At 36.8% G+C, this 13,179-nt stretch overlaps 1 protein-coding gene across 2 annotated transcripts in view; it reads right to left on the bottom strand.

Annotated features, from left to right (window-relative positions):
• LOC122812287 (basement membrane-specific heparan sulfate proteoglycan core protein-like) overlaps nucleotides 1–13,179 on the bottom strand; it is a 422,530-nt gene that overhangs the window by 213,937 nt on the left and 195,414 nt on the right. For both annotated transcript variants that reach the window (XM_044084688.1, XM_044084689.1), the window contains one exon: nucleotides 7,390–7,728. In XM_044084688.1, the coding sequence (XP_043940623.1) occupies nucleotides 7,390–7,728 (339 nt within the window). The remainder of the gene's footprint in view (nucleotides 1–7,389; nucleotides 7,729–13,179) is intronic.

The raw sequence follows: 13,179 nt of genomic DNA, 5'->3' as shown, positions 1-13,179 counted from the left end.
AGTTCAGATTATTGTCGATGGTGACACCTAGTAGCTTGGTAATAGATTCTGGAGATATTATAGTATCATTGGTGGATGTCACAGAGAAATAAAGTGGAGAGGACTTTTGAGTAGGAGTGAAGGGGAGGCGTTTGGTTTTCTTTGGGTTCAAAAGAAGGCAACGCTGAGTGAACCATTGTTCAACTATGTTGAATACCTTCTGGGTGAGAGAGTGAAGGTCATGGGAGGATGTAGCTGAGCATAATAGTGTGGAGTCATCAGCATATTGTATGCAAGTGGCTTAGGGGATAGCTAGATGAAGGTCATTAATAAATATGGAGAAGAGGAGAGGTCCTAGTATGGACACCTGAGGGACACCTAAGGTAATGGGTAGATGGGTGGATAGAGTGTTATGCCATAGTACTGCTTGGTGTCGTTTATCAAGGTAGGATTGGAACCATTTTATGGAAAGTGGGTCTGCTGACAGAGATTTTAGTATGCTTATGAGAATCTGGTGGTTTACCATGTCAAATGCTTTTGACAGGTCGATAAATAGAGCAGAAGAAAGATTATTAAGGTTTCGTTGCTTGTTAATGTAATTAATAAAGGAAAGGAGGGCAGTGGTAGTGCTGTGTGAGGGTCTGAAACCATGTTGACAGTTGTAAAGTAAATTGTTTTCAATTAAGTGGTGGAGTAATTGCCTATGGCTACATTTCGCCATAATCTTAGCTAAAGGAGAGAGTAGGGCAATGGGGCGATAGTTTGATAGCTCAGTGGAGTGTCCACCTTTATGCAGGGGGATAATATGGGAGACTTTCCATAAGGTAGGGATGTGACTTTCGCTAATAGTTCTATTCATCAGTATGGAAATAGGGTAGGCAATAGACTTGGATGATAACTGTAGAAATTCAGAAGGCAGTAGGTCTGCAGAAGGAGAGCATGGTTTCAGTTTATTCAAAAGGTTTTGAATAAGTGTGGTTGGGATAGGTTTGAACTGAAATGGAGGGGGTGGGGTTGAGGTGTATGAAGGTAGTGTGAAGGTATTAGGTGATAGTTGACTAGCTAGTGTTTGGATAGCATCTGTAAAGAAGTACTTAGTGGCTAGAGAATAGGATACATACACTAGGAGGTAATAAAGAGATGTAGGCTGTTTCGGGGAAAGAGCGCAGATGTAGAGCAGAGTGGAAAATAAGTTTAATTATAATAGATATACTAAAAGGAGATGAGGTTTGTTATGGAAGGTTGGGAAGAAAAGGCAAGTGAGTTTTCAAAGGTTGCTCATCAGTAAAAGGACGAGAGAGAGCTGAAGGAACGTGAAGGTAATGTGGAGGGTTTAGCCAGTTAGAAGGAAGGGTTGTTGCTGGGACTAAAACAGAAAGGGGAAAAGGGGGCTAGCAGATCTAGGAGACTCTTTCTCTAAATTTTCTTGACTTTTTTCTGATTTCTCTTTCTTTTTCACCTAAGGTTGTTTCAAGCGATAATATTAACCAATCCATTCATTAACCAGTTTTCTTTCCAAATTTTACCAATAAAAATAAATACATACTACACCTCCTGGATGTACACAGACAATTATGTTTTTATCTTGATAGAAAAAAACAATTCTGAAAATCAGATCAACTTTTTGTTTCCTTTTCTTAAAAATACCTGGATTATCCAGTGTCTACATCACTCTAGTTTAATGGATAACAGATTGCATCTCTTTGATTTATTCACAAAAAGGCATGACGTTACCTAAGCCCCCAAGGCTCACTCAACCAGATACATGGCTACTTCATCTGCTTTTTGGTCCAGAACATCTACTGATGACATTTGTGCTGCAGCTGAATAGTCCAATGCTCATATTTTTATTTCTCATTACAAACTGGATATTATTTCTAGAAATAAAGCCTCCTTTGGTTGAGTGGTGCTCCAGAATATCTTTCCTTGAGGGCCACCCAAGAACAATGCAACTGGGGACTCAGCTTGGTGAACTTTTAAGTAATTTATTCATTTAAGTAGTTAGATTGATGGGTGCATCATTTCCATAATAATTCATTCCATGGCTTTGCACATTAGACTAATCAGATATTCATTTAAGTAAGTAGCTGGACGGGTGTATCATTTCCAGGTTTGCTATCATAATTTCATATCATATCATATCATAACCTGCTGAAATATGAAGTATTCAAACATCTGTTGTTCGAATACTTCATAGCCGTGCAATTGCACGGCAAAATTGTAATGGTAAACCTCATTTCCATAATAACTTGTTCCATGGCTTTGCACATTAGACTAATCAGATATTCATTTAAGTAGTTAGATGGATGGGTGTATCTTTTCCATGATAACTCGTTCCATGGCTTTGCACATTAGACTAATCAGATATTCATTTAAGTAGTTAGATGGATGGGTGTATCATTTCCATAACTCGTTCCATGGCATTGCACATTAGACTAATGAGATTATTCCTCTGGCTATAATCTTCTATGATGACACTTACTGTGGCCAACTTCTTCAACTTCTCCTCATGAGCTTCAACCCAAGTGGCACATTTCTGAATTTTCTCTGACTGCATGTTGAGTGCCGAGTCAAGGAAAGCTGTTTCAGATGCACATGTATCCATGGCAGCTCATAATGCAGCAGTTTTACTTTTTCTGCGACATCCAGGATTCTTACTACTTGGTCTGCTAAGTGAACAGCCATAGCATTTGCATCATCCAGGAGCTGAGAAACTGCATTCAAGTACATTTTCCTAATGTGGCATGGCAGCATTACAATAAAGCAATCTATTTTAACATAACCCTTTTTTAAAAATAACATAGGAGAGTAAAAATGACCCCTTAATGTGTGAGTGGTCAGGAGTCTCAGAAAGTTGGTTTTCCTGCCATATTGACAAGCTCGGCCATCCATGTTCTTGATCAGAGTGCTGCCTGCACTTTACATTAGAATGGATTGCAAAATGTAGATTCTGAAAAGCTATAAGCACTCGGATACTAAAATACTATATTACAGATGTAATAATGTTAGGCAGAATACAGTTTATGCTTCAAAACTGCAGTGATTCATGAATTATTGCATTTATAACACACATACCTAATGGGCTGTCCCACTTGATTTTGTTGTTGTTAAAACTGGTAGACAGTGCCAAGTCACATGCAGGCAGCTGATTGACCAGAGGATGCTGTGAAGACAGGTACATATTAGACTGGATGATGTGTTCCAACATTCTGTTGGACATGCGGGTGCTCTAAGGGCTTGATTGTAACTTCCTTCCCCAACATAAAAATACCATATATGGTCACAATATCCCAGTGCCATGATTACTACACTTTTACCTTCATTAAAAGACTCTTGCATGGAGCTCCTTGGAGGTAGCTGTCACCTCATAACCCTGGGTGACTACCTTGCTTATCTGGGTGTAGAAACTGCTATAAAAGCCATATGACTCTGTCAGTTAATTGTGTTAATGTCAAAACTATATACTAGAAGGCATCTGTACTTTTTTTGTACACATAATGGAAGCTGTCTATGAAGCTAAATGCTTTTCCAAAAAATGTCATTTTGTGCCATGCTGACATGCTTTATACTATAAAATTTGTTCTTTTTTGTCATACCTAATCATGACTATTGGTGATATTTTTGAGGACTGAAAAAAAAATGTTGATAGACCACACAATGCATGACTACATATGCTGACTCATTACAAAATAGTAACTATACTACACTGTAATATCACAGAAATACATTTTTATAAGTGCATGTGGTATGTCACTGTTTTACAGTAAGTGAAATACTACAAAGCCTGTTATGAGTTGCTTAAAAATAATGCCTCATCTAGTCCTGTGGTGTGAATTGTTTACAAGCAAAACAAATCTTTTATTTTCTACCTTTGGGGCAACTGGTTTCTTCACCCCAATCTTAACTACACACACTGATCTAAAGGAACATTAATACTTTACAAACATAAAATAAAGGTCTTGTTTGAACAGTAGATACCTTAACACTTTATTATTAATTTTAATTAATAAAAATGTGCTTCCTGTACAGACTTTATGAGGATAAAGATCCCAGCTTGATGCTGGCTATAGGAGGTATAACTAACACAGTCCACTGAGAAGAGGCCCTAGAGTATACCTGGGACACATTACAGAGATTATATCTCTCAGCTTTACTGAGAATGCTTGAGATTGGAGTGGTTGAAATGCTAACAGTTAGTGGACTCTGTTGGTATTCCAATGACTGTGAATATGATCCTCAAGCCGTGAAACTTACAATGTGAGTAATGGTAAATGTAACTAAGTCCAAGGTTACAGTATCTCAGAGCATTATTCTTAGTCCAACTGTATATGTAACAGGAATGCTGGAATGCATTCTTCCACATCAGGCTAAACGGAAGGCTTTAACAGTCTAATAATTTACAGTAACTTCTATTATTCAGTATATCTTACTGACAATTGTACTTTATTTCCACAGCTGCAGGGAGCACAATTAATGACCTCATATTTCCAATATGGATCCAGAACTGTGGTCTACCATGCCCAGCCTGCTGCCACTGTAACCATCACAGGGAGAAGTGGTTTAAGAAATCTGTGATAACTGATGTGAATATTGTTCCATATAGTTTCTATAGAAATGTTATCATGTCCAGCCACATTTCTGCAGACTTTCCTTTGGAAATACTCCAAGCACTCCAGATGGAAGATATTCAGAAGTAATGGTTTTATCACCTCTATTTATTTTCATGTTTGGTGCTTATTTCCTGCAACCACTAGCCCATATCTCACATTGGAGCAGTCCTTCATCCTTTCTCCCAAGTCCGTGCACAGTGGAAGGAAGAGACAAGCCAGATATCATATTTATCATTTGGTAGGTGCTAGACTATGAATTTATGTTCTCCATCAATGACCTGGCAATGCTTGCTGTGTTAATCCCATAGTGGAGGAGGCAGTGTGTGCTTTCACATACCTAAAATGCTTTGCTGGACTGCAGTTCACTCTTTGACTGAGATCCAGCCCACAAGTCATATATTCAGTATATGGTGCTTACATATGGGGTGTGACTCAGGACTGTTGCCATGCATCAGGAATATAACCGTTCTGTCCCATGCCATGAATGAGCCAGACTGATTGCTAATTCTCAACTGCTCCTGGCAATCGCTCCTCTTCCTAGGCCACCAATCAGTTACAGGATGAATCAAGAGCAGTACCAAGTGAATGTACAATGCCATGGAGCCAGCCCCTCTGCACTTATTTGCAGAACTAGGAATCACGGTACAGTTGTAGCAAGTGTACAGCTGGCAAATATTACATCACACAAAGTATTTCACTGCTGACACAGGACAGCAACTCCAAAACACAGTCCTTCACTGTCTACAAAACTACATTTTAGCAATTATTTTGATTATTGTATAGTAACATCCATTATGAAGTTAGGGGAATTTTTATGATTTCTAACATTTTAGATAGAAAATGTTATAGATAGTTAAGTTTTCAGATCTAGAACATATAGTCAGAGAGAATAGTACTGATGACAGCATAGTTAAATTCAATAAGGTGAAAGTAAAATAAATAAATAAAAAGTCATTCAATGAGGTACAATTTTACAGAGCAGGTACAAAACACAGATAAACATAATCATTCATAATATTTACTTATATTTAAAAAAAAAAAAAAAATATATATATATATCTATATATATATATATATATATATATATATATATATATATAAAAAACCCAGTATATATCTATACAAGTACATGCTCTGTTTCTAAATGATGGTTACGTACATTGGTACATTGTTGTAAAGTGTTTTCTCTCTCATGTATGTACACATATATATTTTGCATTGCTTCTAATATCATGTAACTGTATTTCATGTGCATGTCAAAACTGGTGTTAAGTGTAGAAATTTTCTCCCTGGGTCTCCACTGAAAAAAAGTTTAAAAGATAAATAAATAACTACATAAATAAATAAGTACATTTCTTTTAAGATACAGACTCCATTACCCATCAAAGGACACAACAGTATGACATCTCGGATCTACCTGACAACACCGACGCACTACAACACCGACAACGAAATCAATGACACCACATAACCGAAAGTTCACAAACACGAAACCTCACATGCCCGACACACCACACTCCCGACAATCAACAAACAAAACAAATCCCCTGTCCAAAAAGTGCACACACAACACAAGTACACCAAAATCCTTACAAACCCACACTAAACCTTACATACACAACTATCTATAACCTTAACCCAAACCCTAACCATAAGATCCGTCACTATCACACACTCACCTAACCCGTGCCCTAACTCTAACTCACTTAACCCACCCCTAACCCTAAAGACTGTCACTATCGCACACTCACCTAACCCACGCCCTAACCCTAACTCACTTAACCCACCCCTATCCCAAGAGCCCGTCAATATCGCACACTTACCTTACTCGCACCCTGACCCTAACATCCGTCACTACCGCATACTTACACAGCCTTTTCACATGTCCGTGTTCTCAGCGTCAGGGTTTTCATCCATCAGTCATCTCAGTTTTCGATCTTCTGGTGTCAGTGTTCTCATCGTCGGCATTGTCAGCTTTCGGTGTTGTCAGGTAGACCCGACATCTCACAGTGTTAAACCTAATATTTTTGGAATCCTTAATGTCCTCAAACAAAACTCTGCCGAGACCTGAAGTGAAACACTAGTGTCACCGAATGTGCACATATTAAAGGAATTCAACAATCTTGCTTTTCAGTCACTGTCACATTCAACAGCTAAATTTGACCAAAGGGTCTTTAGAAAATATCTCTTGATAAATATATCTTTGAACAGCCACCCTAATTCCTAAATTTGATTGCCTTGGCAGAATAAAAATTAAAGTAATTATTTTTATATGCAGGTTGTCACAATCTGTATCATCATTATTAACTTTTATAGACAAGCCAGTCAATGCCAGTGACATTAATTCAAACCTTGCATTTGAAAAAGATAAAATTGTAGAATATTTAAAATGTAGAAATACACTGCACAAAACACAAATGCCAGTTATCATATTGCACTTGTTTCTCTTGGGTTTGTTGTAGAAAATGATCTTGTCCCTTATTTAAGATGTATATTTAGCTTTAAAACGTGTTTTCATAACCTAAGAATAACAGAACACTGTTTCTTTTAACTATACTTCAATGTTATACATTCATAAATTACTAATTAAGTCTGGCTACACACACACACACACACACACACACACATATATATATATATATATATATATATATATATATATATATAAACACACACACACACACACACACACACACACACACACACACACACACACACACACACACACACACACGCACACATATATATATTTTTTTCATTTATATTCTTAAAATTCCTTTATAAATGACTTTGTACTCACCTCTCACATAAAGTCTGGTTCCATTTCCTTTTGCAGCCACAGTGACTTTGTCTGATTTAAACTTCACACAGTAATACACCCCCGCATCTTTCAAGGTTATATTTGCAAATGTGATGGAAAAATCATTATTTCTTTCTTGTTCTTCATACACTATCCTACTGGCTTGTTCATCTGATTTGTCACCTAGCAACTGTGAGTATAGGTACTTCTCCATATTGGCTTCATTGTACCATCGAACAGGTCCTGAAGTATTATGTGACACAGTGCAGTTCATTATGACAGTGTCTCCTTCTTCAGCAGTAACTGATGGGGTCTGATATATCATCAGGCTGTAAGTACCTGAAAAATAAAATAAGGTTTGAACACTCCTGTGGAATTGTTTAAGGGTGGATGCCAAACAAGGCCAATAAATATTATGTCTGAGGTTTCCAGGAATCAGGATTACAAAGTTTCCAATATTTTCTATAAATAAGCAATTTAATATGGCTAGTATTTTCAAAATGACCTAGACAATAAGTATGTTCAGTAAAATGTTTGTTCGCAATTTTATATGTACATTTGTTGTTTTTCATCTGGTTTACTTAGTGAGTTAATGTAATTTGTTGCAACCAAGCTGTAATCCCCCTGACTAAAGTGTGATTCTCATAGTCTTGAATAGCATACTGAATGTCTCTAAGGAAGTTGGGAGAGCTTGAACCTACATGCTACCCTAAAAACTATATGCCGATAACTTGCCTTTTGATGATATATAAACTATGCACCGGAATTGATGCTGATAGAGTTTAGAAGAAAATTCAATCATGGCAACAGAACAAAGGGGTAATAAAAGAAAGTCATATGGAACAAATGATCATTTGTTGCTAAACAAAGTCATAATGGAGAATTACAAAAAGAGGAAGAATGTAGGTATGGCATGGGTGGACTATAAAAAAATTACAGCATACCATATTCATGGATGAATGAGTGCTTATAGATGTATTAGATACACAATACACTGATTGATTACATTACTGTGACCATAAAACAGTGACAAATCACTCTGCAGCTAAGCCATGATAAAGGATAAATTATTATCCCAGGGATAACAATTCAAAAGGGGATATTCCAAGGTGACTCTTTAATACTGCTGCTCTTTTGTCTTCCCTATAACCCATTAAGCTGTCTACTTAAACGACTAGGTCATGGCTATAACTTGGCTCCAAGAAAACAACAAACTGTATAGACTTATCATCTTCTTTTTGTGGATATTTTAAAACTGTTTAGGTAATCAGATGAGGAAATGAAAGCACAGCTACAAGTGTTCAAAACTTTCTTAGATGATATAAGAATGCCATTTGGGCTTGCAATTTTTTTTTTCTTTCAGCTGCTCCCATTAGAGGTTGCCACAGTAGATCATCTCTTTCCATTTCTTCCTGTCCTCTGCATCTTGCTCTCTCACAACCAACTACCTGCATGTCTTCTCTCACCACATCCATAAACCTTATCTTAGGCCTTCCTCTTTTCCACTTTGGGCTTGATAATTGTACAAAAGCAACCAGAAAAACTGCAGTCCCAAGAAAATGTCAGTCTGGGACATGAATGTGATATAAAGACACTTGAGAAGGAGCAGGAGGGAGTGTATAAATATTTGGGAACTAATGAAGGAGAGACAATAAAACATAAATGAATGCGGACAAAACTTAGTAAGGAATATTTTAGAGGATTAAAATTAATACTGAAAACAGTACTGACATCTAGGAACAAAGGCCAATCTATAAACCAATTTGCTCTTCCTGTTCTAACTTACATTTTTCAGGTGACTGACTGGCCCCAAAAAAGGTACTGGAACAGTTGGACAGGAAAAGAAGAAAAATGCTTCACACTTAGCAAATTATTTAAAAAAAATGAGTGTACACAAAAATTATATATTCTCCATTCTGAAGAAGGTTTGGGCTTCCTCAATGCAAATATCGGCTAACCTCAGAAGATCCAAATGTAGTGAAAGTTTTAAAACATGAGCAGAACACTTGTAAGATGTCTTCTCTGCTTAGTTTAGCAGAAGCATATCTGTGTCAAGCAGGAATGGAAATCAAACCAGAAGTAGATAAAACTCAGGCAGCAACTGAACGTGCGAAAAAACAAAAGAAAGACTATAAGGATCAGAGGAGAAATCAAGAAATGTGGAAAAGTTATAAATATAATTGCAAATACAAAATACTCCTGGAACAAACTTATGTGGATCAAAATCTGATGCAGGAATGGATAAGGAGAGGTGAATGTAAATCAAAAGCCAAAAGATTAATATTGATGGGGCAGGATAGTGGACTATGCGCACATTGGTATACAAAATCCATTGAACACATCAGAGAAAGAGACAAATGCTGGTTTTATAAAACAGAAATGGAAGCAATTGCACATCTTGTTGCTGGATGTGATACACTAATGGAAAAAGGCCTGTACACTGAAAGGCGTAATAATGTGGCAAGACTGTTGCACTGAGGATTATGTAAACATTACAATACTGAACTAGCTGAGAAATACTGGAAACACAAGCCTCAAAGCATTATAGAAAATGTTGACGTTTATATCACATTAGATCACCCATTACCAACAGTTCAAAAAAATAGATGTGAAAAAAACAGATATAGTAGTCCATGAAAAGAAGACAAATGCAGCATTGATCATTGAAACTGCTACACCCAGTGATTACACTGTCTTACATACAGAGAGACACAAAGTCATAAAATGCCAGGATTTACGGACAGAAATGAGGGCAATGTGGAAGGATACCCAGACAGTTCCAATAATAGTAGGAGCAATGGGTCTCACAAAACAGAATCTACAGTCATATTTAGATACAGGGGTGTAGCTAGGATTTTCAAATTTGTATTTGTTTTCTGTAACTAAGGTACAGGTTTTGAGCTTGAGTAAATTACTAACCACCTGCTACCACTAACTAGGATGTTTCATTGACAAAGCCTAAAATAAACAGGGACAGATATTAAATATGTTCTCGTGAACTTAGAAAGTTGCTAAAATAACAGGATTTGTGCTAGTATGAAAGGACATGAAGTCTGAAGCTCAAATGTCAAATCACAAAATTTATGAGAAACAGACAAAAAATATGGGGCAAAAATCTGGACATTCTGCAAAATTTCACACACACACACACACACACACACACACACACAACACACACACACACACACAAACCTCTCAACCTCTTACAGCAACAAACTCATAAATAAAACTGAGGCAAGGCCCAAAAATAAGGACATTTTTTAAAAATATTGCTCAGTCTTTAAATGTGATGCAAAAGGAACCTGTCAAAGGAGGGACACCATTTTAATATGAGCACAGTTAACGAATCGACATGCAAAATCAGGGACAGTTGAGGTTTGGTTATGCCTAATTCTATAAAGCAATTTGCATGTACCTCTCAACCTGTAAATACAATAAATCTGGACAAGGCCAAATATATTGAGGGAACATATACACAGTACTAAAATTGCTCTTGTATAAACTGGGACAGTTGATAGAACAGGTCTTATTTTAGCATGCATTTTCTGAAGGTTATAAAGTCTGAAACTAGTGTGTCATTATTTAGTGACTTAATTCCTAAATCATTTGCCAGAAAACCACAAATTGAGGAACAAACCAAAAATAAGAAGCAAAAATCTATTCATTCTTTGAAAATCTGGACAGTTGGGAGGTATAGTTCAGCTGGGGCTGTTTGCCTGCAGCCATTCCAATGATCCATTACTTTGCTATCTCACTCCCTTTACCATAAACACTAATGTGCATACTGATTTACTTCTATGATGATTTGAACTTCATTTGAAAGTTTTATTTTGCATTTTACAGCACAAACACTAAGACATCTGCTAAACAAACTTGGCATTAAAACTTCTCTGCCCAATACATTTTACCTGTGGCAGATAAAAATTAATTCTGGGCTGCTTTTAAATCATAGGGATACACCTTCCTATTGCTTTGAACAAAAAAGTCATCTAAATAAATGCCACGTTAAATAAATCTAACTAATGAAGAGGTTGCTGCTAGCAATCACCTTTATATTTCATGACTTCACTGAGGAATAAATTGCCTAAATTACATTAATAATAAGCTAGTAGTATTGCAATAGGAAATGGATGGCAAACTGATAACAGGCTCATAGTTAGTGTCTTAACTTTCAGTACAGCAGCATTCACCCCTTATGGGAGTAGAACCAACAGCCTTCTGCATTTTTGTGCTACTAGCAATGTCCTGCAGCTCTCAGTTCCTTGTAAAATCTACGCAATACTCAACTACATCTCAACGCACAAGAAGTCTGGAAAAAGCAAATTTATTGGGGTGGGTCAAAAGGGCAAAACAGGAACACATTAAACATTGCTTGTATAATCTTGAAAACTGCTAGATAAAAAATGCTGTGTTACCATCATACATTTTACTGCCAAGGTCACTGTGCAAAATAGTCAGAACAACATACCACTATGCCAAATCACCTGCTTTGTGAAAGAGAGGAAGACTGAAACTTAAATGGCTATCATTTAATGAATTCAGTTCTCACCATAGCTGTCAACCTCTTAGCACAAAACACCTGGACAAACCCAGTAATGAGGGAATACAGCCCTTAAACATATTCAGTGAATTCAGTTCTTGCCATAGCTGTTAACCTTAGCACAAAAAACCTGGACAAAGCCAATAACAGGGTATTACAGTCCCAAAAATAAGGACAAATGTCAAATAGTCATAAACTTAAAAAAAGTTGTGTTAGTATATATTTATTGCTAGAATAAAAAGTTGTTTTAATATGTCACAAACACAGGGATAAGATCCAAGAATCAAACCAGAAAACCTACAGCTGTAAGGCAACAATACTGCCACTGCACCATCAAATATGTAAGAAAGCAAACATTCAGAAACCTGAAGTCTGAAATTTAAATGCCTGTCAATTTGTTAATCAGGACAGTCTGACTTGGAACAAAAAAAAAACACAATTCTCAGCAGAGGACCAGGAAAAAATAATGCAGACATGTCTTTGTAACGTGGGAGGACACAAAAGCAAACCCACACAAACACAGGGAGAAGATACAGACCCCCCCCAAAGAAGGCACCCCAGCCAAGAACCAAACCTAAGAACCTACAGCTGTGAGGCATCAATGCCTGCACCATCAAATTTCAACCATTGCAATATTTAAAACCACAGATACGATACAGATATTGATCAGATCAAATATGAGGCAAAATCTGCAAAATTCAGGTCTTTCACACCTGCATACAAGATACAGGGTTCAAGCCTGAGGTATTCCCTAACTCACCACCATGAGTAATCACCAGTACATCCCACCTGGGGCATTTTCACACACACACACATACCTCTTTGAAAGTATGAACAAGAGGGTGTATATTTAGATTAAATAAATTTTACATGACGGGATTCAGCTAAGATACAGAGATTATAATATCTTTAATTACAGACATATGATGGTCAAATTGGAGCATTTTAAGCTTTTTGAGAAATGGATCAAATTTGTACCTTACAAAAAATATGGTGTGGTAGATGCTCTTACTGAATTAAGGCCATTCACAAGAATGTTTAGTTTAGCTATATATTTTTCTGACATCAAAGGTGCTCATGAGTTGATTAAATTCTGAAAGAAAAGTTCATTTAGCTATCATGTTAATAGTATGTCTGGCTCATTTAAAAAATGTGCAGTAACACTAACAATGGTATGCTAGACTGGGCTGGCTAGTAGTTGCAACACACACACACACACACACACACACACACACACAATTTCTCACCAA

The sequence above is a fragment of the Protopterus annectens genome, chromosome 9.part0, assembly GCF_019279795.1.
Source record: "Protopterus annectens isolate FY-2018-M chromosome 9.part0, PAN1.0, whole genome shotgun sequence".
NCBI lineage: Eukaryota > Metazoa > Chordata > Ceratodontiformes > Protopteridae > Protopterus > Protopterus annectens.
This window is presented reverse-complemented; position numbering and strand designations above follow the sequence as displayed.